The 27,471-nt window shown below is 48.6% G+C and overlaps 11 protein-coding genes across 11 annotated transcripts; 4 read left to right on the forward strand and 7 right to left on the reverse strand.

The window, feature by feature from the left end:
- Positions 1–1,226: 1,226 nt before the first annotated feature.
- PHATRDRAFT_3559 (predicted protein) lies at positions 1,227–2,348 on the forward strand (the record flags this gene model as incomplete). The annotated part of the gene is made up of 2 exons (XM_002185132.1): positions 1,227–1,326; positions 1,396–2,348. Coding segments are annotated over 2 exons (1,053 nt in total), but the record flags the coding sequence as incomplete, so codon positions are not given.
- Positions 2,349–2,500: 152 nt separating this feature from the next.
- PHATRDRAFT_50321 (predicted protein) lies at positions 2,501–3,912 on the reverse strand. The gene has a single exon (XM_002185215.1). The coding sequence runs from the start codon at positions 3,879–3,881 to the stop codon at positions 2,607–2,609; it is 1,275 nt and encodes a 424-aa protein (XP_002185251.1). The 5' UTR covers positions 3,882–3,912; the 3' UTR covers positions 2,501–2,606.
- A 466-nt stretch (positions 3,913–4,378) lies between these two features.
- On the reverse strand, positions 4,379–5,375 carry PHATRDRAFT_41248 (predicted protein; the record flags this gene model as incomplete). The annotated part of the gene is made up of 2 exons (XM_002185216.1): positions 4,379–5,296; positions 5,331–5,375. 2 exons carry the CDS (start codon positions 5,373–5,375, stop codon positions 4,379–4,381), a joined length of 963 nt encoding a protein of 320 aa, XP_002185252.1.
- Positions 5,376–5,518: 143 nt separating this feature from the next.
- PHATRDRAFT_50322 (predicted protein) lies at positions 5,519–9,266 on the forward strand. Its single transcript, XM_002185133.1, has one exon. The coding sequence runs from the start codon at positions 5,638–5,640 to the stop codon at positions 6,913–6,915; it is 1,278 nt and encodes a 425-aa protein (XP_002185169.1). The 5' UTR covers positions 5,519–5,637; the 3' UTR covers positions 6,916–9,266.
- A 416-nt stretch (positions 9,267–9,682) lies between these two features.
- On the reverse strand, positions 9,683–12,345 carry PHATRDRAFT_23959 (predicted protein; the record flags this gene model as incomplete). The annotated part of the gene is made up of 4 exons (XM_002185217.1): positions 12,234–12,345; positions 10,987–11,843; positions 10,189–10,854; positions 9,683–10,086 (listed from the first exon to the last, which is right to left on the reverse strand). Exons 2-4 carry the CDS (start codon positions 11,732–11,734, stop codon positions 9,683–9,685), a joined length of 1,818 nt encoding a protein of 605 aa, XP_002185253.1. The 5' UTR covers positions 11,735–11,843; positions 12,234–12,345.
- A 324-nt stretch (positions 12,346–12,669) lies between these two features.
- On the reverse strand, positions 12,670–13,691 carry PHATRDRAFT_41252 (predicted protein; the record flags this gene model as incomplete). The annotated part of the gene is made up of 2 exons (XM_002185218.1): positions 12,670–13,138; positions 13,225–13,691. The coding sequence occupies 2 exons, from the start codon at positions 13,689–13,691 to the stop codon at positions 12,670–12,672; spliced, it is 936 nt and encodes a 311-aa protein (XP_002185254.1).
- Positions 13,692–14,156: 465 nt separating this feature from the next.
- PHATRDRAFT_16766 (predicted protein) lies at positions 14,157–14,576 on the forward strand (the record flags this gene model as incomplete). The annotated part of the gene is made up of 1 exon (XM_002185134.1): positions 14,157–14,576. A coding segment is annotated over one exon (420 nt), but the record flags the coding sequence as incomplete, so codon positions are not given.
- A 1,240-nt stretch (positions 14,577–15,816) lies between these two features.
- PHATRDRAFT_41254 (predicted protein) lies at positions 15,817–16,671 on the reverse strand (the record flags this gene model as incomplete). Its single annotated transcript, XM_002185219.1, has 1 exon — positions 15,817–16,671. The coding sequence occupies one exon, from the start codon at positions 16,669–16,671 to the stop codon at positions 15,817–15,819; it is 855 nt and encodes a 284-aa protein (XP_002185255.1).
- Positions 16,672–17,804: 1,133 nt separating this feature from the next.
- PHATRDRAFT_50325 (predicted protein) lies at positions 17,805–19,346 on the reverse strand (the record flags this gene model as incomplete). The annotated part of the gene is made up of 1 exon (XM_002185220.1): positions 17,805–19,346. The coding sequence occupies exon 1, from the start codon at positions 19,332–19,334 to the stop codon at positions 17,805–17,807; it is 1,530 nt and encodes a 509-aa protein (XP_002185256.1). The 5' UTR covers positions 19,335–19,346.
- A 695-nt stretch (positions 19,347–20,041) lies between these two features.
- PHATRDRAFT_50326 (predicted protein) lies at positions 20,042–23,869 on the reverse strand (the record flags this gene model as incomplete). The annotated part of the gene is made up of 7 exons (XM_002185221.1): positions 20,042–20,313; positions 20,567–21,280; positions 21,374–22,115; positions 22,191–22,593; positions 22,642–23,057; positions 23,155–23,481; positions 23,707–23,869. The coding sequence occupies 7 exons, from the start codon at positions 23,867–23,869 to the stop codon at positions 20,082–20,084; spliced, it is 2,997 nt and encodes a 998-aa protein (XP_002185257.1). The 3' UTR covers positions 20,042–20,081.
- Positions 23,870–24,575: 706 nt separating this feature from the next.
- On the forward strand, positions 24,576–26,978 carry PHATRDRAFT_50327 (predicted protein; the record flags this gene model as incomplete). The annotated part of the gene is made up of 1 exon (XM_002185135.1): positions 24,576–26,978. One exon carries the CDS (start codon positions 24,576–24,578, stop codon positions 26,817–26,819), a length of 2,244 nt encoding a protein of 747 aa, XP_002185171.1. The 3' UTR covers positions 26,820–26,978.
- Between the last annotated feature and the right edge of the window lie 493 nt (positions 26,979–27,471).

The following is a 27,471-nucleotide window of genomic DNA, read 5'->3' on the forward strand; positions in this document are numbered from 1 at the left end:
CGATTTTAAGAATTTTGCTGGTGGTTCTGCTTCTACAATCCCCAAACTGTAGCACGGCTCTCTCTCTAGCTCCCGGATCCTTTCGAAACCGACTGACAATCTGTAAATACGATTCCTGCCTCCTTTTTCTACAAACGGCACCATTAATTGGAGGTCCGTCGTGGCTACCATTGCATGTTAAAGTTGTTTTGGAAACGGACACCAAATCACGGCACAAATGGGATTTCGTACCATTAAACGCTACGTCAAGCTCAACACTTCAACGTCTAGTAATCCTCCAAGGTGTTCCGGCAGAAATTCGATACTCAATGACGCAGTATGAAAAAAAAGACACCCAGGATCCCAGCCATCAACTACTCGAAGCTCACGAACTGATCGAGAGAGCTCAGTCTTTTTGTGACACGTATCCAGAACGAGACTTGCACATTGTTCAAAACAATTGCTGGACTTTTGCCTTGCGCTTAGCTCAGCATCTGAACAAAAGTTTGCGCTAGGAAAGTGCGATGCAATCACAGCAGAGTTACACACGCTCGCTGGTAGGTGCTTCCAGATAAACAGTGCTACCTGTCAACAGTAATCTACCGATAAAGAACGCAGACTAACATTTCGTTTTAACCCAATGTCCGCACAGACATACCTAGATTGCCTATGCCCTGAAAGCCTGCGACCAAATCGTTGCTGAAACTTGACGAACGAAGGTTTCCGTTTTTATGATAAGCACTTTTCCAAACAGGCAATTTTTCGTTTAACCCTCTCCACTTGCTCTGATATATTGAGTGTGAATGCAAGCCCCATTGCTTTCTTTAGTATATGACTGCCAATCAGCCAAACTATAGGATGATGCAAACGCAAACAAGGCAAATAGGGTATGTACCGGATAATGTATGAATACTGTCGACTGGGCAGGGATTTTTTTACCATGGTATTTATAGGGCTAGGGTTTGGATTTTTGTGAAGTCTTCCGCGAAAAAAGTGCTGACCCGTCAACGACCATGACGGCACAGAATTCCTGTGTTGTAATCGTTGAAACATATTCCGATTTCCAGCGAAACCTAACCCGGCTCTTTTCATCTTTCATACTGTCCGCTACATCAAAATTTCCTTTCTTGACCCAAATGACGGCAAAGGAGAAAGAAAATATACCAGAGAAATCTCTCCGTCTGGTTAGGTACTTATCCGACAATCCAGATTGGTCCGAATACGATGACGACCAGGAGCTTTTTGTACAAGAGTTTCCCAAAATAGAGCTGCACGTTCATCTCGACGGAAGTTTTGACCCCTTATTTTTGTGGAAATATATGCAAAAGCATCCCGAAAGCATGTTGTGTCTGCCAACGGAAACCGTACCTCCTTGGCAGCCAACAAGGAAACTTGAAATCCGCAAGCTTGTCGAAGACTGTACCACATCGCAAGAATATCACAAGCTTTGCACATGTCGTGGATACCGTTCGCTCCAAGAGATGCTAAATTGTTTTGAAATGTTTTTACCTCTCGTTCGACGCAATTTGGACCTGCTGGAACAACTCGCGTACGATTTTTGTCAGCGCCAATGGGAACAAAATGTTGTATATACGGAGGTGCGCTACTCCCCCTTTTTGCTTGCTGAAAGTTTTGAAGTCGAAAATAAGAACTCACAGTCAGTGGACGCCGAAGCGGTCTTTGCTGCCATTACCAGTGGACTACGTCGCGGATCACACAAGTTTGGTATTATTGTGAATCAGATCATTTCCGCAATCACGTGGCGACCCGACTGGGCGATGCCTTCACTGGAACTCGCCCAGAAACACCGCGAAGACTATCCATGTGCAACCTTAGGTATCGATATTGCTGCCGGCGAGGAACATTTTGACAGGGACCAGCACTCGGCGCTCTACGAACCCCATTTTGCCATGATTCAAAAAGCCAAAGAGTATAAGTTGCCAGTTACCCTGCATGCGGGAGAAGCTGCGATGGAATCTTCCATGGATAACGTACGCCGGGCAATTGACGTATACGGTGCAAGCCGTATCGGGCATGGTTATAGGACGGTCAACGACTTGGATCTCATAAACTATGTGAAGGAAAAGAAGATTCACTTCGAAGTGTGTCCAACATCGAGTGACGAAACGGGCGGTTGGATGTACAAGGAAGAAAAGAACTGGAAGGAACATCCATGCCTTGCCATGCTCAAGCACGGCATTCCCTTTTCGCTCAATTCGGACGATCCAGCGGTCTTCCACACCTCCTTATCGTGGCAGTACCGGATCGCTTTGGCCAAAATGGACTTGACGCGGGAGGACATTGTCAAATGCAATCTGCAAGCCATTGATGCGGCTTTCTGTTCCGAGGAGCGGAAGGTTGCACTGCGCAAATCAGTGCACTGCTACGGAAAAGCCAAAAACGTAGATATTGACTGGTTGGAATGTGGATGTGACGATCACGACAGGGTTACCTGGCGCCGCTCGCGTTCGGAAAGCTATATCGACAAAGGTTTTGTTGATCGAGTCTATGTGCACAGATCAGGACTGGAAGCTGACTATTTATAAGTCGTAAGCGATAAGGTCTTTAACTTGGTTGTGTACACATTCTGCCGAGAGAGAAGATTTAATCTGTACCGCTACTTGCGTCTACTTTACCAAGTATGGTCCCAAGGGAAGACTGGAGTCAAATAAAATCCCCGACGTTCCGCAAACTTTCACCGCCGGAGGAATCACGGAGTTGCCTTTGTCATCAATGGTACAAGCAACGCCGTCACTGGGGGTAACATCCATACCGCAATCCATTTCTGGATCAGTCAGGGACACGGGATCAACACGCTTCAAACGAATGTAGCCATCCTCACCCCACATCGGCCCCCAGCTGTTGCGCACCAACCAATAGTCCACACCTGTTTCTTCGTCCGTACCGTACCCGTCCAAGACAACCAGATGATTCACGTTTGTTTCCTTCTCCGATTTCATGGAAGACTCAAATACCCCTTCCTTATACAGTGCCCATGGAGTAGCGGCAACACTGACAGCTACAGGCCCTACTTTCGCAACGGCATTCATCAGTGTCGTGTAATTGTTCGTTGGTAGTGCGACCCACCCTTGAATGGAAGCCACTGCGCCCTTGTAGTGCGTCTTGTTCGCACCACGAAGCAGAGCAGATTCTACATCCTGTAAGGTACAGTTGACCGCTGCACCATGATACGATTGGTAGCCAAATTCCCACTCCTGCACCATTCCGTGCTGTCGGACAAACTCCAAAGCGAGCTCGGCAGTAGCCCCAGTGCAGCCTCCGTTCCCACCACATTGGAGTGGATTTACCATACACGAAACCAATTCTTGGGTGGATAGTTCAAAGAGGACTCCCGCATGAATCGCTACATGCGATTCCAACATGGCAGTCGTCGCAAAAGCCCAACACGACCCACAACCCCCCTGAGACTTGACTGGAGTGACGACTCCCTTTTGGCGCCAATCAACACTGTTGGGAAGTTCCGCAACGGGCGAAAGCACGAGACTTTCCAAGCCCTGCTCATCATTCAGTCGACGCTGGGTAGCAATGGCCTGAGTTGCACGGGTGTTGGAAGCTTTTTCGTATCCTTTGGGTATTTCGTCGTCCGTTGCGTCCATGAATTCGTTCACGCCCAACTGGTGCTGGTGTTGCTGACGCTGTCGATTGTGCGTGAGGACGATGTCTCGATTGCGGCAAAAAATTCCTCGTCGATGCTCGTATTCATCGGGCGAGGCGTACGTCTTGGAAAAGTCTTCCACAAAGCTTTCGAACGAATAAACTTCGACGTCGGAGGTCGTCAAAGGACGAATGGCGGTTGCTATGCCGAGAAAAGCAAGTGTTGCGAGGAGAAGCACCCTCCAAGACAATTCAGAGTGTCGGATGTTGATGTTAGCACTTCTCATGGTAAGATCGCTTTAGTGTAATAGCTCTGTTCCACGAATGAAGTAGAAAAATCTATGGCAACTTGCAAATTCTGGAACGAACAAAGAATCACGAAACCCGGTAATGATGGGAGCGCGCTCCTGATGGCGTCAAACCTGCCTGCCCGACCCTGGATATATCGCAGGTCTCACTGCAGATGCTCGTACCCGTTTCCGGGTGCTCTTAGTCGTAACTATGAATAGCTTTCATTGGCCTCGTCGCCGAAACATACTCCAGGCAACTGCAATATGCTGATAGTGCTGCTATACTTCTGGAATTGGGCACGGGATACGATTCCATGTTGGGGCCTTAATTGTAACTTTGTCTAGATTAAGATAGTTGGAAGCGACGAGAAAGAATTTGTAACCTTAGACAGGAAAATAGACCTTACTGTTAGCCCGGATCTAGCCAACCAGCTAGAGCCATCGGCCAGCAATTTGTTTGATTGAAATCGTAGAAATAATTTCATTCCGTTCTTTCAAAACCTCCTTTTCGTTCGTTTGCCTGCCTCGTCTCGATACTTGGCTTTCATATCAGCCTGTTTACCCTGCTCTGAAGATTCAGTTTTTTCCATGACACGTTTCACCTCATCGTGCATTGCCCCATCACCGAGTGCAGCTTGCAATTTTCGTTTGATTTTCCGCCGTTGCTTAGGATTTGGTCGTTTCTGAGTAGAGATTGCTCCCATGTCCTCTAGTTCTCGTAGTGAGGCTGCCATTTTCGGACAAAAGGTTGCTCGTCCTAACCCCTTCCAGAATTCAACCGCCGACTTAGCTCGATCCCTTCCGATCCCACAAAACCATAAAGAGTCAAATGGGCTTTTGTCCTTTCCGGTACCTTCCGGATGATCGTATTGGTATTGAAGGGTAGGAATCAAATACACGACATCTTCTGGTTCCTCTTTCATTAAAAAATTTCGAAAATACTGCCGTGATGCCACGTAATTGGGCATGAGAATACAGAACGGCTTGTTGCTTTCTCTAAGTTGGGAAAAGCAGTACTCGAGACATTTGGTCTTGTGTTGATCGGAGTATGGTGGATTCGTCAGGAGTAGGTCGTATTCTGGCACCGTATTGCGCATCACATCTTTGTAAAAATCGCGCTTCTCGTGTAGGACGTTGCGATATCCAAGCTCGGCTAGAATACTGCGCGTTCGACCATCGCAATAGTAGGGATCATAAATAGAAATATCTGTCGCCTTGGCGTTCCTCCCTTGCTTGACCTTACGACAGATACTACTGGACCAAAGCCAGTCAATCAGCGGCTGCAAGTCTTTGTAGGCCAGCAGGGGCGTTTCGAAGTGATCATTGTAATTAACAGGGTATGGGTAACTAATAGCCTTGCGCGTATGTTCACCCATCCTTGCCTCGCTGTCAGTCCAGTCGTCTTCAATTGTCTGCAAAGTATTCTTTCCAAGGCGACCAACTTACTGTTAAAAGTGACCTCGACGGACGGGATAGGGGAGATAGCCTCATGTTTTCAAGCGATTATTTCTATCCGATCGCCTTAGGTCCGTGGATACCGGTACGACATCTTTTCGACACACGCGAGTAGCCATATTTCCAACCGCTCCAAAGAGCCAACGCAAAGGCCGACCATGGTTAGTTTCCCTTTCATGCCGTCGTTCCATCCCTGTACTTTGCGACGCTTAACGGGCTGCACTTTCTTTACATCATCTAAATAATCACGTCCGACGAAGGCTTGGACCGACTTAATCTTGAAATTACAGCCCGCACGATGAGCAAAAATGGAGAAAACAACGACGAGGAAACATGGCAAGACGAGGACTTTCTGTCACTTTCGATACCTGCAGACAACACCGGCAATGATTTCGATTCCCCGGAAGAAGATGTCGATGAAGACATGGATACTTCAACCTCGTCGGAAGACGATCCTTTGCCCCCATGGATTGAGCATCACGATATAGGTTTGCAGAAAGCGCATGCAGCTACAGCTTTACACAACGAAATTGTTCAATTTGTCCGTCTCATGGAACCAATGCCGGAAGAGATACGACAACGCGAGGACCTCGTGAAGCGGGTTGAAGAACTGGTACATCGGACGTTCGATAACGCCCAAGTCCATGTGTTTGGCTCTCAGGCAACTGGCCTCTTTTTGCCTTCCTCCGATGTCGACCTTTTGGTAATAACGAACGAAAAGGCAAACGACGAGACATCGCAACCAGACAGACAGGAGGACTGGCAGAAACCATCGGGGAGTCCATTGGATCGATTTGAGTCTGTGCTACGAGAAGACTGGCTAATGGAACTATCATATTTGGAGGTTATAGGGAACACCAAAGTGCCTTTGGTCAAGTTTACGCACGCACCCACCAACATTTCGGTGGACGTGTGTTTCGACCAAGAGAGTGGCCCAGGGGCCGCACAACTAATGAAGACATATCTAGAGGCACTCCCACCTCTGCGACCACTAACTTTTGTTTTGAAATACTTTTTGTCAGCGAGAGGCCTAAACGAGCCCTATAGCGGTGGAGTTGGATCGTATTTGCTGCAGCTCATGATTGTCTCGTTTCTGCAGCATCGGGAGCGCGATGCATACAACTACCGTCGTCCGAGTTTAAACAACCTGGGGTGCCTGTTACTCGAATTTTTGGAACTCTATGGCATTGGCTTCAACTACACCACGACGGGGATTTCCGTACGGAACGATGGCTTTTACTTTCCCAAGGGTTCATCGGAGCGTAAGGAAATATTTTGGCAACCGTCCCGGGTGTTTATGATTGGCATGGAGAATCCTCTCGAAACGACAATGGACGTTGGGAGATCATCCTTCCGAATTCGTGTAGTCCAAGGGGCATTTGCCGCAGCCTATCGTGTTTTGTTGACATACATGGCGGTTCCTTTACAGCCCACATCATCCATTCTGGCTTCCATTCTACCTCCTACGCAAGAAATGCGACAACGGCGCTTTCTCAAACGAAAGTCCAAGCGCATAGCTAACAGTAAAGCAAGTCCAAGCAACGATTGTGTCGTCAAGCGGAGGAGAATGAACTGACGTGTCTTTTTGGAGACACTTGTCACAAGGTGTGCTATTTTTATCATCTGGAATATATTAACTCTAAACCAAATCACTTACCAGTGCCGATGTATGACGTCCCCTGCAAAGTAGCCAAAGGAAACAAGAACTCGAAATAAACGAGGTAAAGAAAACAATAGACGATGCAGATCTAACAGAATTCATTTGACATTAACGCTGAAGAACAATGAATGCGACAACAGACACGACGCTTGGATTGTTATGTACGTGGAAGGCACATTATCAAAACATAAATCGAAATCACCAACACACGAGACTGCCACCTTTTGTTTCCAACGTCACAAACATTCACCACTGACCCACAACATTTGCATTGCAAAAATAGACGGCACGCGGCAAAGTGCAGGCACGCAACACATTTGACGAAAAGCTCATGGCATTCCAGCAGGCTTATCCCATTGAGTCTCACCTGTGCGCTCATTGTAGTAGTATATCTGACCACCAGGGGCTGTTGTTGATTTCCAGAATGACGGAGGTGGAGGGGGTGGTAGAGAAGCAGCTGTTGGTGCAGCCGGCATCACATTCGAATACTGTTGAGCATACCCTCCTACCTGAGCTGGTCCTCCATAGCCACTAGCTGCCTGGTTGTAGCCTTGCTGCCCTGTGTACGGTTGCTGATACGCTGAGTAAGCTTGCTGCAGCGGTGGCTGCTGATACCCGTAAGATTGTTGAGGCTGCTGTTGGTAGCCGCCATACTGACCACCTCCTGTTCCATATCCACTACTATCCATACCGCCGGCGTATGGATGCTGTGGTCCAACCTCAATAATCTCAGCAATCATTTGTTTCGCCATTTCAATGCCTTGCCGACTTCCCTTGATTGTAATCTGGCAGTCTTGACCAGCAGTCACATCCTGATTTATTTGAATATCTGTGCCGGAACGGCGTTGCAAATCATTAATGGTGACACCTTTTTGACCGATAACTCTACCCATGAACTGTTTTTGAGCATACGTGACATCCACTTCGATCCCAAAGGCCCCGCCGTGCGTCGCCTGCTGTGGTGGATATGTAGTAGCGACAGGCTGTTGGGGAGCGCCGTACATGGCACCCCCACCACCGTTGTTGTAAACCGGCTGCTGTTGGTAGCCTTGCTGCGTATAAGCTCCTCCTCCTCCATAGCCGCCATCATGAGCTGCCATCTGGGGTTGCATGTTGATCCCTTGATTTGGCATGTTAGTGTAGGGTGGACCGCTTCCCCAAGCGCTGCCACGAAGTTTTTCTTCGATCAACATATCCAGCGCCTGCGACGCATCCATCGCCGGGTTAGTCGTCAGGAACAAGACCATTTCCGTACCCTTATCAACAGCCTGTACAGTTCCAGTAATTGTGACTTGCTTTTGCCCAGGGGGAGCAGCGCCTCCATGATGCTCAACCTGGATTTTCGACTGAGACTTGGCTTGCAGCTTGCGAATCATTTCGCCGCCGTACCCAATAATTTTGCCAACCGTGTTATCAGGAACGTAAAAAATTTCGCGCTTTGCTTCTCCCAGGGGCAAGTCAGCATCACTGACCCCTTCTTGTGTAATCATGCGAACCAAGGATTTGGCAAAGTCTACCGCTTTTCTCGTTCCGCGGTACGTAATGCGGCGTGGTTGGCCCGTGGGTACCTTTTGATCAACGTCGATTCTAGCTCCCGAACGCGCTTGTAAATCACGGATCATGTCGCCACCTTTGCCAATGACACGTGCCACATAAACAGGAGTGAGTTCGCCGTATTCTTCGACAATTTGTTCCGGGTTCACTACCGTGGGCTGCACCATTGGATCCATTGGAGCCGGTGCCGCCGGTCCAGGAATACCGGAATATGAAACTCCCGGACCTTCGGAGGGCGCATTACAAGAAACTGGAAGCGACACGTTTTCTTGCGGCGAAACAGATGAGAAAAACGTGGCCTCGGGTTCTACTAATGGTTCGTCGGGCGCTGTGCCTGTTTCGGGGAGATCCTTATCCCCCGTTCGATCAATAACAATGGCAACCTCGTCTTGGGTAGTCGTTGTTGGAAGGGTCTTTTGATCCGGTAGCATTTCTTCAGCATTCTCCGCCGCAATATTTCCTGCCTCCGTTCCGTTAGTAAGTTCGTGTCCTTCGCCTACGTTGTCGTCGGCTTTCTTAGGTTCCGCAAGCGTAGTGTCTTCCGGAGTTTCCACGGCATTCGAATGGTTGTCGTCCGTTTTTGTCGCCTTGGCTGACGGCTCGTCGCTGGCATCTGCTTCGTCTCTTTCTCGTTTCGATCCGCTATTCACTTCTTCTTCCGCCATGGTAAAGAGCCCTTTGACTTTCACCAAAAACCGTACGAGTACTGGATGTTGTTGTGGGAGGATGGTTACCGCGAGGGCTTTTGACTGACAGGGAAACAATCTTTTGCGGCTACGGCTCGGCCATTCACGGTCAACGTGCTAACTGGAAGGTTTTTGTGCGTCCGCTCCGCGACCGTGAGAATCTGGTGTCTGTCCGTACCTCGTCTGTCCGAATTCGGTCCACGAACCGACCAACAGGTGAAAAAGGCCCAGTACCCATTTTTGGATTCCGAGGTCCTACTCTGGATGCCTACGTCTTCCACCGCTAAAGCTATGACGCACAAACGCGTGTAACACCAAGGGCATGGTCCAAAAACAAAATCTGGAATGAAGTTTTCGGCTATTTTACATGCTAGTGTCTACTAGCAAAAGACTCATGGATTCCACCCTTCGGCACAAGACTATCTTCCACGACACAAGACCACTTACTCCTGGCCAGCTTGGTGTGCTTCCAGAACTTGTAGTGCTTCGGAAATCTTGGAGTTCAAAGCGTCCGGACTTTCCAAAAGATGCAACAATTCGGAATTGTCCATCTCTAGCAACATTCCGGTAATCTTGCCCGCAAGTTCAGGCTGCGATTGGTGAATCAGAGGATAAAGACGCTCGCCAATCATGTTCTTTTGGACTTCCGGGGAGGCGGAGGCCAGAGCCGAAGCCGTTAGAGCACCCTCGTGGGGAATAGCTTGAGGAGCACCTTGCTGGTGGGGAGGTTGATTCTGCATAGGAGGCCCAGCGTTACGAACCTGCTGATTGAACTTGATCGGTTGTTGACCAGGTCCGGGCATGGGGCCACGCCCGCGTCCACCACGTCCAGCCATGGGGACACGGCCTCCACGGCCTTGCGGCATGACGCCGTATCCCATCGGGTAACCCCCGCGTCCCTGTTGCCCCATCATGGGGTACGGTCCACGCTGTTGTTGAGGACCACCACGACCTCCAGGGCCCATCATTTGTGGCATCATGGGGTAGGCCGGTTGCATGCCTCCTCCGGGACCAGGACGCTGCATGTACATGGGCATACCAGGGTATCCCATTGGGGCTCCCATCGGAGCACGCATCATGCCTGGTTGCCCAGGGCCACCCGCACGATTGGCATGCTGGGCCTCCAGCTGAGCACGACGAACTTCTCGTCGCTGAGCCAAAGCGACGAAAATAGGCTTGTTCGCAATAAGTTTGCCGTTCATCTCATTGACGGCGCGAGTGGACTCTTCGGGAGTAGAATAGCACACAAAGCCGAAGCCTCGGGAACGTCCGTCTTTCGCGTCCTTCATGACACGAGCCGACGTAATCGTACCCATCACCGCGAATTCATCACGGAGCATGTCGTCCGTAACAGAATCGTCAAGATTCTTAACGTAAAGGTTGACACCCTGAAACTTGGAAATACGATCCATTTTTTCGGCTTCGAATTTGGCACGGAGTTCACGCTCGCGCTCCGACTTTTTCTGGGCACGCCCAACGTAGATCTGTTGGGTAATTTCCTCACCATCTAAAGTGGTGGTGTACTCCTTTCCGTTGAGCGCTTCCACTGCAGCAACGGCAGATTCGTGTTCCGCAAAGTTAATAAAACCAAAACCAAGGGTCTGGTTGGTATCTTCTTCCTTCTTTTCACCTTCCTCTTCTTTGGTTTCAACAAGTTCCTTGGATTCCTTCTCATCTTCATTCTTTTCTTCTTCCGTTTCTTCGCTTTCGGGTTTCTTCTGGACCTTGGGTTTGTGTTTGCGTGTACCGCGAGACACGGTAGCACTCAGAACTTCACCAAACTGGGCAAACTCCTGGTTCAAACGAGCATCATCCCATTCGTAGGGAACATTTTTGATGTAACAGTTCGTCCATGAATCAATATCGGGACGATCGTTACGACGCATAAAGTGACCGACCTGAACTTCTTGGCCGTCAATCAACATGCCGTCGAGTTTTTCAATGGCGGCGTTAGCAGCTTCAGCCGTTTCGTAGTGAACGTAGCCGTAACCCATAGAAACACCACCCTCACGATCTGTGACAACTTTGCAGGATAAGATGTTTCCAAAGAGGGAGAAGGTATCATAGAGCTGCTTGTTATCAATCGCTTCGTTCAGGTTCTTGACAAAAATGTTACCAACTCCCGAACGACGGAGGGAGGGGTCACGCTGACTCCACATAATACGGCACGGCTTGCCCTTGATCATCGAGAAATTCATTGTATCCATCGCGCGCTCAGCATCTGCCATCTGATGAAAGTTAACGTACGAGTAGCCAAGGGAGCGGCGGGTTACGGCGTCGCGGCAGACACGAATGGAAGCGACGGGACCGACCGCGCTGAAAATCTCGAACAAGAGACTCTCGTTGACATCGGGCGCGAGATCACCAACGTAAAGAGAGGGCGTTTGAAAAGGATTGTCGCTAGCAGTAGAGGCGGAGGGGACGGCGACAGGGGCTTCGGTGGTAGGATTTTCGTTGCCAATGTCAGCAGGAACGGGAGTTGAAGTGGTAGCCATGGTTCTTGGTTGTTTCAGACGAGATAACTGGGGAAAGGCGTGGTATGAATCAAACGGAAACGGATTCTGATAAGTAGTATAGAACACGAAGAGGTTCTACAAGATTCTTCTGCAGGTTGCGAAACAAGCAAGTTAAAACTAGTGAGGAACACAGTCAAGTAATGGTGCACTGTACTGGACACATCGTTATCACCACGTAAAAAAGCAACACATCGGCAACTCCCAAGCGCACCACGAAACACCACGACCGTCCAAATTTCTTGGTCCCTCTTCCAATTCAGAACAGACTGCCCAAACAAGGAGTTTTCTGGAAATAATGTAGATTCCGTATTCCTAGACAAACACTGGCTTCCGGTACACGACTCTACACGCCAAACTAGTAATGAGGTACCAAGGTAAAAGAACACCCGGAGATGAATGATGGAAACACGAATTCCCACGTCTGCGGATCGCGATAATCGACGGTTGTCCTTGACCATGACACCGCTCGACGACTCACTTTTTTTAGTTTTTTTGCGGCTGCTACTACGGGAGAGCAACTCTTCTTACGAGTCCTGACACGGGTGTGTTAGGCGCTTTTTTATTCGAGCAACAACGGATACGCGCTGTTGGTTTTTTTTGTGGTCGTCACGGTTGAAATTTCACCAGACGGGAAAGCTGGTGCCCCACTTCTCTTACTAACAGTAACCCAGTTCGGAAAAGGAATGGCTGTGATGAGGGCAAGGGTTTCACTGTGACATTTTCTACACGACCCCTTCGAATCACGAAAGTCTTACCGTTTTCCTCCGTCGTGGCACGGTAGCACACACCCAATTTCTGGTCCCACAGGGGTGATGTGCATATCAACGCCATTTATTGAACACTTTCCCAATGTTCACTTTCAGGACACCAAGTTGTCGTTTACAAAAGCACATGTACACGATGATCTTAGAAACTTAGATTGTCATTACCCGAAAAGTACCGTCCATCTTTGGTTGATGTTCACTTTCCACATTCGCATCTCTTTTTTCGGAGTCCTGCATCCTGTGTAGTCTCTTAACGTGACTTTTGCTTGCGAAGCAGCATTTTTTATAGCGCAGACCGCTGCCACATGGACAGGGTGCGGACTTCTTCGTTGTTTCAATGGACATTCCTGTGTCGGGAAGGGCGTCGAGAGTACTTTCCTCACACGGGCCATCAACCATGGCTTCCTTTCTTTCGGTACAGAATTCGTTGTCGTCAGATTCCGACTTGACAAACGTTTTTAAGGGAACGGAAGGCTTTCCCGATGCATGATTCCGAACACTGTTGTAGTGATCGTTGTCGTGATAGCTTATACACAGGTCAGATCCAGCGGATTGCTTATCACTGCCGTGTTCAATCGTGTAGGCACCCATGGAGGCCGAAAACACAGTAATATTTCGCCTGCATGAAATCAGAAAGGTAAGTTCGGGCATGTTTACAACCAAATCAAAGAACGCCAATAAGGTCCACCTGGCGACAAATCGTACCGATATAGTCGAGCAGCTGCAACAAGTTCTACATTGCCTCCCCAGTCCCCATCTTGTCGCATATTCTTGATGTATGTATTAAAGTCAGCCGCATCTTCATCGTCTTCGTTCTCGTCCAGCACTAAAAAAACGCTAAAATCCTCTTCAAAAGCTTCCAGGTAATCGCAAACGTCCGACCGAATCTCCGCGTGCTTGCTTCCAAAATCGTGGTATAGCTGATCGGACAACGAACGAAACAAGCAGTTTCCATCTGCATCGATGTCAATGATCGTTTTTGATCCATCAGATTCCAAAGAGTCTCTAAGTTTAGAATCTTCCGCAAAATTTCCAGAGGCTTTGTTGTTCTTGCCACGCCGCTTTTTGCGACTGCAGCTCATGGACGGCGATCGAGAAACGTGTTCCCCCCCATCATCTGGCACTCTATTGTAGCCCTTGCTACCCTTCTTTGCTGATTTCTTCTTTCCCATAATTTGTCAACCTTTCTACGAGGCGCGTGTGGATCCTGACAAACACCATGTGAATCGTGTGGCCAATCTTCGTGCATCCATATTCTGAAAGCGGTTGTTTTTGACGGTCTGCTTCAGATGTGTGATCTTCTGAATCCAGAGGCTTCGCCGGTTTCGGCAAACGCTCATAGGTCCAAACACTGCGAGCGCAGATTTGCCAATGCCGATGTCGCACCATTTTACAATTGAAAAACAGACAATTTTTATATTCAAATTTTATTCAAAGGATAGGACAACATACAGACATGTTGGCATCCGGAGCAAATGCATACCGGTAGCTTGTTTCGTGACCAAGAGAAATTTCGACTGTGAAATGTTAGAATTTGACTGGAAACATAATGAGGATGATCACTTTAAAGACCAAGACGCTTGCACAGGTTGATCTGAACGGAATCCTTTCCATATCTATATAGTTTCCCCGCATCAATGGATCGCGCAGACGGGAGATTAGCTAGTACTCTACGGCCACTTTCTTGTGAACTTGGCACCTTACACAATGCCGACGGGTCCGCCTTATGGAAGTCTGGATCGACGCAGGTCCTGGCGGCCGTCCATGGACCTGTGGCTCCACGTCAACCTCAACATGAGACTCAAAAAGCAAAAATTTCAATAATCATAAAGTCAGGGACGACAGTGAATACGCTGGAACGCGAATGGGAAGCCTTCATAACCAAAGCGCTGACGGCATGTCTGGTCACTGAGCAATACCCCCGCAGTGTGATCCAGATTGTTCTGCAGATTCTTTCGGCAGATGGGTCTGTCCTTGGGGCTGCGCTGAATGGGGCGGTAGCTGCCTTGATGGACGCTGGAATAGCAATGAAAGTCTTGCCCGTTGCTGTGACATGCTTAATATCCGAAATTGACAATTCAACAATACAGCTAGACCCGTCGCTTGAAGAAGAACAGGTCGGAGGTGTTGTGGTCCTCGTTTCTGAAAGCGCCACCCCCGGTAAGATTCTTGCCTGCCACACGAGTGGAGTTGCTGCCTCGATGGATGTGATTTTGCGGTGCTGTGCTGTTGCCGAACGAGCCGCACCTGCAATTCCAGCGTTCTGGAGAATCGTCATCGAACAAAAAGCTACGCGCGAAGCTCAAACACTATGGTCTTTATGAAGACGAATAACTTTAAATTATATTACTGTCACCTAGGCGGATGAATACATTCAGTATCTTTTTCTTGGAGTACTTGCGCTATTGGATTCGTTCAATTTTGTAATTTTTGAATCGGCAATAAACCCCCGCTCGTGACCTTTCTAGCAGCAGTCAATTTGAAGAAACTGCGGACAGAAATAATAAGCCAAGGAACGTGAACATGACACCGAGAGTAATTAAAACTGAATTTGTGCCTTCGATTGGCTTCGCTCGATATTCTACCCACTTGTCATGATCGAACTCGACGCGCTGATTGACTCTTGACTGTTCTGCTTTGGAGATCTCGTCCAATGTTCCATCATCACCAGAGCCGTAGGATTGCTGTATAGACAGCAGAATGCGGGGATGAACTAAAACAGATGACTTGGGGGCAAATGTTAGCGAGCCGCGTGCGAAAAAACAAAAGAAACCAATTAGTCGATAAAAACATCTCATTTCTGTATACTGCGGGAGATATGTCTGCCTGCAATGAAGGCAAAGGAAAATCAGATTGTTCGTTGGTTCAACGCGACCACTTCACCCTTGCTTTGTGAACACATCAATTTTCTTTGCTCATTCCCGTCTCCAAGAAAACATCTAAGAATTCGAATACTGGGATGACGTGTCATCGTCACTTGTTTTTTTTACCTTGGACCAGTTTTTACACTCTTATGACTTTATACAAAAACAATTGCGATCAATGCTACGTAATCAAGATGTATAACATTGAAGATATACTATATGCATGCAGAAATTTAGCATAGAAACGCGATTGCATAGGATGAATGCACCAATGTCGGCTTCCCCTTGGAGCAACTTTTTTCCGACGTAGTCGACCCAGTGCAGGAATAATAGTAAATACGACGCGCATGTAGCGCTTGCTCCTTTTAAACTTGAGCGGCATTTGTTGTTGCATTTTCTTGACACCGCCTGGCGATTTATTGTATACCCACCATCAGCACCTGGCATTTAGCCATTCGATAATATCCTGTTCAACCATTTCTCGCAAAGGGGACGGCTCACAAAGTAGTCCATGCAAAGCAGCATATTTTTTCATGGTCTTGTCAATAGATGGAGATTTCTCGTATAGATCGTAGGAGCCTTGGTTTTTAACCACTACGTCTTCTTCCGCCACAGCTAGTAGGAAGGGGGTAGTTACGTTCGGCAATTCTTGTTGGATGTCGTGGGCCAGTTGAACACAGGTCGATGCTGATGCGATCGCGATGAAGGAACTACGTGCTTCAGCGGGTTTGTCTTCCTCGCATTCTTTGCGACGGATTGGGTCTCGATATTGCTTGTCAGAGGAGGCCGCCGAGCTTGGGATTACTTGCCAATTATTCACCCACGGTAAGGACGCCAAGCCCGACAACAATATTCTTTCAGGAGTACTTACCGCAAGTTGAAGCATGGGTGCGAGGAGAACAACCCCAGAAACGTCTGACATGTGGTTGGCGACCGAAAGTGCTATAGTTCCTCCCATACTGGATCCCAAAAGGAAAATCTTGGATGTCGGATCCAAAGCTCTTGCGTACGTCACAACCTTGCGGCCCCCTTCGAGCACCTTTTCTGCCGACGGCAAGAGACCGGGGCTACCCGGGGACTTCCCGTGGCCGTGCATGTCAGCTGCAACAACAAGATAGTTTGCCTCAGCGAGCAACTGAGCAGCGTATCGCACAGTCGGGTATACGCCATGTGCAAGAAAACCGTGAAAGACGACGCAAATCGCACGTGGCTTAAGGTCGGGAGTCCAAGTATGAAGAAAGAATTGATCTCCTTCGATAGATACTGTTTCCGAGGAAGCGGGTGGCATCTAAGTAAAATAGGGAGCAAGAAATGGGAGTGCTCGGACACAAGGATAGTTGCGAAGACGGCCCGGGATGAAGGCAACGGGCAAACTTATTGGAAAGAGATACTGTATTCGTAAACCTCATTTTGTCCAAATCGGCGACGGGGAACGGTTTTCAGATTTCATTTTAAAATCCAATTCTGGTAGGCGTTCACAGTAAAAATTGACTCTAACGACGTCGTGTCGCCGACCACGCAAGACGGCAGCCATCGATTTGACTGTGAGCTGAGGACTTTTCGACTATCAGGAGAGTACTTACAGTTACACCTATCTGTTGTGTCGACCTACCTAATTGGACGGGAACAGATTGATGTGCATAAAGATGAGCCATGCTGGCAGAAAACGAAGGCAGTCTTCTGATGATGGCATGGCTAGAGATCAAAAAGAAATTCCATCGGTCATAACGGACCTACCTTCTCCGAAAGTATCAAAGAAGCGGAGGCGATCGCCTCTCGCAGGTAAATCTCTAGCGGTTAGTACGCTTTCAGAGGTTTCCGACGAAGTTACCCCAGAAAGCTACAAGAAAGTGATAGCTTTGTGTCATAAATCTGGCGCTAAAACGACCAATCAAGTGCACAAGCGGCTTTTTTGCGTTGTTGCTACCCAAGCAGCCGTCGAGGGCAATACGCAGCGCGTACGAAAAGCTTGGAAACTAGGCATCCCAGTGGTTCTCTTGCCCTGGATTATTGCATGTGAAAGAGCCGGAAAGTTCATTTCGATTGATGGCTTCGTTGCTCCGAGGAAAGAGGTGACGAAGTCAGAACGATTACAAGCTCGAGCCGAAAGAGAATCTCAGAATGAGGTAGCACGATCGGCAGAGGCTGGTGAAGGCGACTGGTCGACAACGGTTGACCTTGGCTGCTGCTGTTTGTGTCATGAAAGCAACGCCGGAGTAACTGAATGCGTGTGGTGTGTCGAATGCAGTGTCAACAAGCAACTTCGGTTGTAGCTCTCCGGGAATTCTTAGACAAACAATCTCCCTCTAGCATGTCCATCGATTCATCAAAGTAATTGACAAGGGACGAGGCATCCAACAAAATGTAATCATTGTCCGACGCGCTAGGCAAGGAACAACATTTGCGAATTAGTTTTCATAGTCAAGTTGTCGGGCGCTTCCTAAAATGCTGTCTGTAACGTTCGAGAATTCCCTTAAAAACGAGTTGATCGTCTTTCATGGAATCTGTATGGTAGACCAAGTCTTTAATCCAAAGACTGGCACGCTTTGAGATTTGCTGCGCCTCAGCGTCGTTCTCTACGATCCATTGCATCTTGTCCTCAACATCCGTCAACCCTTCATCCAAGGGAACGTAGTGAACCCAAGGCTCCAGCAGCTCTTCCATAGCCCAGGAAGTGAAGGTTGGACGTGGCATCAGTACGACCGAGTTCGATAACAGGGCCCATTTCAGTCCCGATGAAACATCGTTTCCTTCCAGCATTACTAGTCCCTTGTATCTCAGCAAATCATGGATTGAGAAGATAGACGTCGTCAGCTGGACGTCCGCTATCTTGCTGGGTAACTTATGCATCATATCTGTGAGAAAGGCGTCGACCAAAGTCGAGTTTACGTGGGTATAAACTAAGCGGCAACGCGGCATCTGAAGGCATTTTTCCTCATTGGAAATAGGATCGAAGATAGCGGCTCCGTTAAGTTTTCCACGAAATACGGAGGAGTTTTGTTTGGAGGACCAGGGAATGTCCAAACAAGCCGTCTTGGAAAGATCTCCGTAGTGCCGCTTAGTATTCAGTTTCCAAACGATTGGTAGTAGACTGTATGGATCGTGATCTTGAAAACCGGGCCTGAGCGTTCGAATACACTCCTCTGCATTGAAACTTTTTAATTCCTTTTCGCCAATTGCGCGCCGAAACTTTTTGATGTGAGGTACTCTAGGGTAGGAAGAAACGGGTAATTCGCTGATTGATTCGACAGCATGAGTCTCTTTGGCGTCACCGAATTGAAGCAGTAATGGCGGCGTCCCAACCCTTACTTCAAATTGCTCGCTCCAACCGAGCTGTTGCATAGTGTGTAAAATTGTTTCGTTCCCGTCTGTACAGTAGAACCGTAATGGCGTCAGCGTCTTTGCACAAATATCCAGGAAGTATCTCGTTGCGTAAAACATCAAGGCGGGCTTAATGGAGGAGTCGATGTGGAAAGATCGTTGTTTTGGGGACGTGTTGAAAGAGGCTACCTCGTCGATCGTGTAAAAAGACGAAAGGGGATCTGTATTATTTTTGTAGTATTCATAATGCACGAAACCATCATGAAAGTCGTCACACGGTGGTGTGTACCAATTTGACATGTATACCCGAATCCGCTCTTCCACATTTGGAAATCGGCTTTTTCGTCCGGCTGCTTGTGCTTTCGAATCGTAAACGACTGGTCTCTTTTGTTCTCGGCATTGTTTCCCAGTCGTTTTTGTCGGTGACTGCCGTAATTGTGTGTGGGTCCAGGTTTGGGAGAAAAATTGATGATTTGCCATGAAGAGTAAGATTCCCGCAATCACAATGATTGCGACTGTTCGTGCGAGCAAATGGATAGGGTATACATTTCCACGATCCTTCGTTTCAGGGCTTTCGGATTCCACTTGACCTTCTACATCTAAGAGCTTTCGTTTCGTTGGACGGCGCATTGATGCGAAGAATGATAGCGGAAGGGAAGAGAGGACTACTGGAAACTGCCATCATTGCAGTATCCGAGACTATGCTGTGTCTTTCACGATGTCGCGAAGAGGATGGAATCCTGAAAGAAATTTACTGTTAACAGAAAAACATTTTTTCACAGGAAATTCTCGTCGGGCCTCGTGAAGGCCACAATTCCCTTACTCCGGCAGAAATCCGAGGTTTTCTAAAAGTTACTTACTATTTTTCGAGCGCGAAATATCTTTTAATGTAAGTAACACAACCAATTACGATACTTGTCAATGATCAAGTTGAGTGTATTTCTCATATATAAACATTGGAGTTGGCGGTAAAAAGCTGTACGCATTCGTCCCGTAGTGATGCAGTTTTTGCCACAAGTGGATCACGACCGGGGCAGCTTTTCAACGCGCGTCTGTTGTACCATGTCGTTTTGGCTCATACGTATCAAGCCAGTCGGCAAATAGGGGAACTGCGGTCACAAGGCCAAATAGGAATATCCTGTAAAAGGTGTTTTACTGTTACTGTAAGTTTACTACATGTACGCCGTTCTTCGTCTTGAAAATTGCTCTGAAGTATGTTTTCAGTTGGCGAGAGCTATAGGTATCAAACACAGTGACTGTGAAATGATCGTTTACATAAATGTAGAGGATTGCATTAGTTTCATGATGCTGTCATATTGACGTTCGCTGTAGCTGTTGGTCGTGAACATGGCCTGCTCACGGTATTATTCTAGAATGTTACAAATAAAGAGAGCTGCAAAAGACAATATCTCGTTTGATCAGTTCACTTCCTTTTTCAAACTTTGCCTCCAGTTCGTGGTTTCCAATGGCTTTCGCCGCAGCAGTAATCTGCCGAACGAGTTCTTCGAGCCGACGCAAAGTTCGAATTGTAGTGCCTTCAAACGACCCAGTAAGCTTTTGGACTTCGATAAACTTTGCTCCTTTACACCAAGCAAAGACAGCCTCCATCCTACATGTTAAATCGGGATCAAAGGGTGTAAGTGAAATGCCAAAGATTGCGAACAATAAGGTCAGTGGTAAAGCTGCTCAGAGAGTATGGTCGCTTTGATGATCCTCAGCGTTGGTAGGGTCATCCGCTTTGTTCCTCTCTGCGAGCTCCAAAGCCAAAGCTTTGCGGCTCCAACAGATTGGATGTGGATGACTTGAAAAGAATAATCATTGCAGCAGGACGTGCTCGAACATAGCACTGTGTAAGCACTTACATCCCCGGGTTGAATTTGTCCACAAACTCGTCCTCGTTCAGGTCGATTCCGCAGGAAATTACAACGCGTGCAACAGTCCGTGCTACCTCTTGAAGTTTGTAAAAAGGGTTGGACAGAAAGCTCTTCAAGCCACTTGCGGGATCATCTTCATTTTTATTGCGTTCGTCAAAAGTCATACAAGATAGAAGCGCGACACTTTGCTCGACAGAAAGATCATTAAAAATGCCGCCAAAAATGAGCTCAACAACAACAAGCTCATCCGAGGTGTTAATTTCACATGCAGTCCGACCTTTCGTCTGAATTACTCCGCCTGCATCGACATGGCCGAGCTTCTTGAGAACTCTTTTCATCTTCTTGAGATCATCTTTCATTGCCATCGTTTGACAGTTGCGCGCCTCTTCGCGTAATGTCTTTGCCCGTTCCAACATATCAGCTTTCTTCTCATACCGTTGAACTAGTTCAAGGCGACTTGAATCCACAAAATCGTTCGCCAGCTTATGTTCCGCCAGGAGATTTGTCAGTGTTTCAGCCCGCTTCAGTAGTGTCATAAAAGCATCATCGTTGATGCCAAGGTCGGCCACAGGGTCGAGCAAGGGGATACCATCTGGAAAGCGCTTCGAAACCTCCTTGACAGACGTGGAGACTTTGCGACGGGCTTCGGGGGTTGTGATGTCTTGCGGAATGAAGATTCGAACCGCAGAAAGGCGTTCGATACTGTCGAGCCCAACTGTGAAGACCCTCATCGAAATTAACTTGCTTATATCTCCACTGCGAACAGGGCGGCACGATCGGCCCGTCCCTCGCCACAGAAGGTTTACGTTCTCTGCATCTTCATCCTTTCCTTTCCTGTTTTTGTCGAAATGCCGATCGACACAATTCAAAAGAACATCCAGAATGTATTCAGGCTGATTGGTCAATGATGCAATGCGACCAGCTTCTCCTCCCGATCCGATTCCTTGGCGCTTCTTGCAGGAGACTAAAACACCCCACCCGAACTCTTCCCCGTCAAGAATGACATCCAGAAAGCGCCCGGGAGCTTGCAGAAACTTAAGAACATAACCCGGCTTTCTCACAATCGTGCCGATTTTGCGTCGAGTCAATAGAAGCTGCTGGTCCATTTGGTAGTATTCCGCAACCAACGTCACTTCTTCTTCGGATTGAAAGTCTACTGTCTCTGCTTGGGATTCTAGGATTTCAGCGTCAGCAATCAATCCTGGAGCATCCTTTTCTCGTTGAAACTGGTGAAATGAGGCACGAATAAGGTACTCAGGGTCAACATCTTCCACGCGCATAAGGTTCAAAAGCATATTGTAAGAAATTCGATAGCTCGAGTTTAAAGGATTTGGAGCACCGTACAGCATATCTTTACAAACCGCAGGTTCCATCTTTTCATCGACCATTTGAATAACGATACCGCGATCGTCTTTTCCGCGACGACCAGCACGACCACTCATTTGAATATATTCCCCACTAGATACCCATCGGAAATCTTTCCCGTCCCATTTTCGAGTATTGGTGAAAACAACCGTTTTAGCAGGAGCGTTGATACCTGTAGACAAGAAAAGAGTGTCAGGCAAAATGACACAATATAAGGGGTAGCCTGATTTCAATATCGTGGACACACCGATAGAAAATGTTTCGGTCGCAAATAATGCCTTGATCAACCCCTCCGTAAACAAAATTTCAACAATTTCTTTTAGAATGGGAAGTAATCCGCCGTGATGGATTCCTATTCCGCGTTTCAACAAAGGCAATAGTGCCTCTACTTGCGGCAATTTACGATCGTCATCACTCAACGAATCGATTGCGTTATGGTACACTTGCGCCACCAAATCCTTCTCTACGTCGTCCGTGTAGTCTTCTTGATTCAAAGCTAGCGCGTACTTTTCACAGTCTTTTTTCGAAAACGAGAAGATGATGCATGGGTTCAAATTCCTCTCCATGATGAGTTTTACAATTCGGTGTAAATCCGCAAATTGGCCGGCACCTCCACCTTGTTTACCCCGACCGCGTTTTTTGGCGTTTCCCTTGCCGTTCCCCGAATCCAACATTGCATTCGCGGCCGCTACATCAACGTTACCCGACTGTAAGCTGGCCATGGCCTTTTGAAAGTTGGCTTCACGGAATTTGCCACGCTCGTCCACGACCAGGTGCAGGCCTTCCCCGCCTTGGGGGAAAATGTAGTGTTGGAGCGGTGTTGGCCGGTAATTTGTGTAGACGACGTGGCAGGGTTGGTGGTGAATTTCGGCAATCCAATCAGCGAATTGGGTGGCGTTGGGAATGGTGGCGGACAAAAAGACGAATCGGACCCGATGGGGCAGTAAGATGATGGACTCCTCCCAAACGACGCCGCGTTCGGCATCACGCATGTAATGTACCTCGTCATAAATGACCCACGATATTTCTCGCATGAGCTCACTGCCACGGTACAACATGCTGCGCAGAATTTCCGTCGTCATGACGAGACAAGTAGCGTCGGGATTGATTGTGACTGCAAATTGACGGAGCATACGAGTGGTTAACACAACGAGTTTGCATGAGTCGATAACACCAACAACAACGACGACGACATTGTGGTAAAAACGTACTATCACCGGTCATGAGTCCGACATCATCAAATTCTTCCTGTAGATCCCGGAATTTCTGATTCGACAAAGCCTTGATCGGGGACGTGTAGATGACGCGCTGTCCCGCTTTGAGTGACTTCGCGACGGCGTATTCCGCCACGGCAGTTTTTCCCGCTGATGTATGGGCCGCAACCAGTACCGATTCTTCCTTGTCAATGTAGGCCACGGCCTGCGCCTGAAAGGGATCCAGCTTAAAGGCGTACGTCTTGGCGGGTTCTTGTGGGGGTTCGACTCGGGGTGGGGCAAAACCCGCGGGTAAGTTTTTGGGAAAGGCCGAATAGGAGCGGACTGTCTTGTCGTGGGATGTACCCGTCGCAATTTCCCGGTTGACGTCCGCCTCAGTCTCCGCCACCACTCCGTCCGGGTCTCTGCCGTGGGAAGTATCGGTAGTTATATCGGGTCGCAAATGGGAAGCCGTGGGCTTGGACATGACGGCGGAATAGGCCGACTTGCTACTCTGGATGGATTCGTTAGTCGCAGTAGCGGTTCCGGGAGCAGGTGTAGTAGACACACTGTTGGATAGTTCATCTTCTGGTGGACTACTGCTCCGCTGGCTATTTCTTTCTTCCAGTCGCGGCTTCTTCGGTAGTACTGCTGGCTCATCCTGCAACGAGCTGCTGCCATGGTCGCTGTCATTTCCGTCAAAGGCTCCAAAGAGATCGTTCAGGTCCGCCATGGTCCCCCCACACCCTATTTTTTGGGGGCAGTCAGTCTTTCAAAGTGATTTACACCACAACAATTCACTGTCAATACGGTACCGACCGACACCCAAACCGCGTCACTGATGGACTATTAGTAGAAAACGGGGATGTGGCTAGAGGACTGTGAACTGTGAAATGGGTGGGATATGATTTTTTTTGTTTGGTCGACAGAAAACGAAAACATGTCCAATCCCTGTCGCGCAGGTTGATCCTGTTCGGGCGGCAAGCAGACGCAACATGGACAGCGAACGCGACTTGTTCAATCGTGAAAACAACCGCCCCAGACCGCATTTCCCACACCCTGACAGTGACTCTGGTTCGGACTTCTTGACAGTAACTGTAAACTTGCTGACTGACTGTGAAGTCGCTTCTGCGATATTTCGGTTTGTCAGACATGTCCTAGAGAGAAGTAATTTCTATTCTTCAGCGCTAGCCGTAAAACCATTTTCTATGCAATTACTGAAAGAATCGAACACAAAATTATTCTGCGTATCTGAAGAGTGCGATAGTTGGATTACGCACGTCCGAAGTATTCACCACGTTGACAGCTATCTATTGTAATTAGGCAAGGTACCTCTGTTTCTGCTTCCCATTTGGTCGACTCTGTCGATTCCGTTATGGTCACGATCGCAAAACTCCCCGCCCGTTCTGCGCCAACAACAACACGTCTACTCTAGGGACATGCGTTTCTTCTCCAAACTTCGATCGCCACCCCATCCTTCTCACAACAACAGCAGCGGTAGTAGGGACGACACCACTCCCACCTCTGCTAGATTGTCTAGTCCATCCTTCGACCCGTCCATGGGCAATACGGATTCGTGCGTGCTGGCCGGATCCGAAGCCCGCAAAATCGGAGTCCTCCTAACGTTGGCTTCATCCGACACGGAGGATGCCAAGGAACGTTCCCGGCAACAACAACAAGCTATACCGCCAACAAGCTCGGTAGCAATGTCGTCATCGTCTGTCGAGGATCACGTACATTGCACTGGACATTCAATACGAAGGAATGCTCCGAATGGTTCGTCACCGCCGGCGTTGCGAAATTCGTGGACGAGCAACAACGCAGGCAGTCGCAGTCCCCGCCGCAGGCCGCGCTCCGACAGTACCGGCGTGGCGTCGTATCCCGGTACCCATGCGCGCATGACCAGCAATACCTCGGAACAATCGGGGCGTCCCGACCATTCGCCTTTGTTGCGACAGGAGTCGGCATCCATCGTCCGGCGAAACAATTCAATCCTACGCTCCTTTCGACGCAAGAGCGGTAAAGCCGTTCACAAAACATCTCACGCCGTGCTAGGCTTTTGGAAAGCTTTTGAATCCTTCCTCTTTCCGCATAACGCCTTGCACGATTTGGAGCGTTCCGCTGCCGTTCCTCAGCGAGTGCGCGGTGGTGTCATGTTGGCAGACTGTACCACACCACAGGAACACTATGCTCGATTGCGGAAGATGATGGAGGCCATTCAACCGCTGCATGGTGCGGAAGGCTTGGCCGTTGTTGGATTGGAATACCGTGTGGTGTATTGTGCGGAGCATAAACCACCGCCTTTGTTCCCTGCTGGTGTCACCGAAAGTCCCGGGAGAATTGAGGAACACGGAGATTACAGGGATGACGACAATGACGATCACGATGAGCCAATCCTGGAAAACGGGGTCGAGTTACCGGCCTTTCGTGGCCATTTGCCGCCTGTGACGTCGACTCCTGATTTGTTGGCGTCCGAACTTACCAGTTCCGTCCGGAGCAACGCTTCCGTCGGGTCCCTTTCCGATTCGGTACTGGACAATTTTCCGTTAGATGTGCCCGTGCCGGTGGCCGACTCCAAACATTGCCATTTATGTATGCGTCGACTCTACCATGTAGCCACCAATACGGTCATTGACGAAAGTAATCGGCAAAAGTACATTCCGGACGGCGACTTTTACGATCGGGTGGCCCTTTGTTGCCAAGAATACGCCCACGATGTCATGTGCGCGGAAGCTGGTCTCGAGTGGGTCACAATTGAGGACGGCAGTGAACAGCGCGAATCGATCCGCGCCCTCGTCAATACGACACATCCCTTGATACATACCTCGGAAAATGCGCACACGTGGTCGGGTCGACCAACTATGTTGATCGCCACGGGCCGTGGCAAAGTCCGTGCCGGAATTTTTTCTCGACAGCATCTCATGTGTACGAGTCTGGAATCGTCCACGGCATTGCCAATTGTGCGAGAAGCCGTGACGCGCCGTATGAACGTGGTGATGATTGACCCCAATGCGCACGGGGATCGATTCGGTTACGACGTTTTTCGCAAGTCGATGAGTCGCCTTTTTGCGTACTGGGAAGGGACGGAGTCACCGTTAACAACGGCAACGGGTCCAAGTACCAGTCTGGATGCCGCATACCACTGCAACGAGTGCACGGGGGACGTCCCGTTAGATAATCAAGATTTGTACATTCTGTCCCATTCCGCATCCGGCGGACAACTCGCTCGCTTTTTGCTGGACAAGTCGGAAGCTTACCTACCGCACATTCGTGCCATTGCCTTTACCGATTCGACACACAACATCCAATGGGCCAGAAAGGCTGCTCAAGACAATGTGGTCGACTTACTGCAGGGTCCGGAGTGCGTTTATTTCAAATGTGCCAACGAGAATCGGGACGGTAACAACTGGTACCTACACGCTACGGGAGAAGAGATCCCGACCGACAGTTTTTGGAAACACCGTTTTGGAGACATCAAAACGTACTGGGCCGGTACAAACGAGCATTCGCTGACGAACTGGTACGCACACAAGAAAATTTGGGAACACTTCGATCGGTTCTTGCGCGACAAGTTGATCTCAGGCGTTTTTCTGGGCGTACCAGCAATTATAGAAGAAGCAACGCCCTCACTATCAGCTCTCGCAGAAAGTCACACCCATGGAGAAGCTACGGAAGAGTCCTAACACGCGACAATTTTGAAATCAAATTTGGTAGAATAGTTACGACTACTCCATCTATTTCGGCGAATGGAACGACTCGCTCCGTCGTCGTCGTCCGTGGCGTCCCGCAGCCCAATTTTTCCGTACTCCAAACGTAATTATAGTTTTTGCATCATTTTGTTCAGCTGACTTGGAAAGGAAGGTGATGGACTGCATCCAGCTGAGAGCCTTGTCTGCCGGACCAGAGGAATTTTTGTTAAAAATGGCGACTTGGGCGTGCTTTGCGAGAAAATCTATAGGAACGGTATAGGTTGAGTATGACTCTAGCCAGCAACGACCACCGTCGAACACTTTGGTTGTGAGCGACACATGAGATACTACCATACTCTCGAGGGAGGATTTCATTGTCCCTGTCAGGATGCCGCAGGCGTATGATTTTGTCGTATCGCGATCCAATTCTTCGTCACTTAAAGAATAAGTGACCTTGAACGACACAAACCACGTAAAGCTGTAGTTTCGGCTGAAACGTGAAAAGTAGGGGTACCATCTTCGTACCACCGATTGCACTTCGTAAGCACCTGGTGCGGCGTCTGCGGACAAAAGCAATTCCCGAACAAATTGAAGATTCATTCGCAGATTCAGAAAAGCTCTGGGCACCGGCGTTTCCGCACCGAAG

Source organism: Phaeodactylum tricornutum, chromosome 28 (assembly GCF_000150955.2).
Source record: "Phaeodactylum tricornutum CCAP 1055/1 chromosome 28, whole genome shotgun sequence".
Classification (NCBI taxonomy): Eukaryota; Bacillariophyta; class Bacillariophyceae; order Surirellales; family Neidiaceae; genus Phaeodactylum; species Phaeodactylum tricornutum.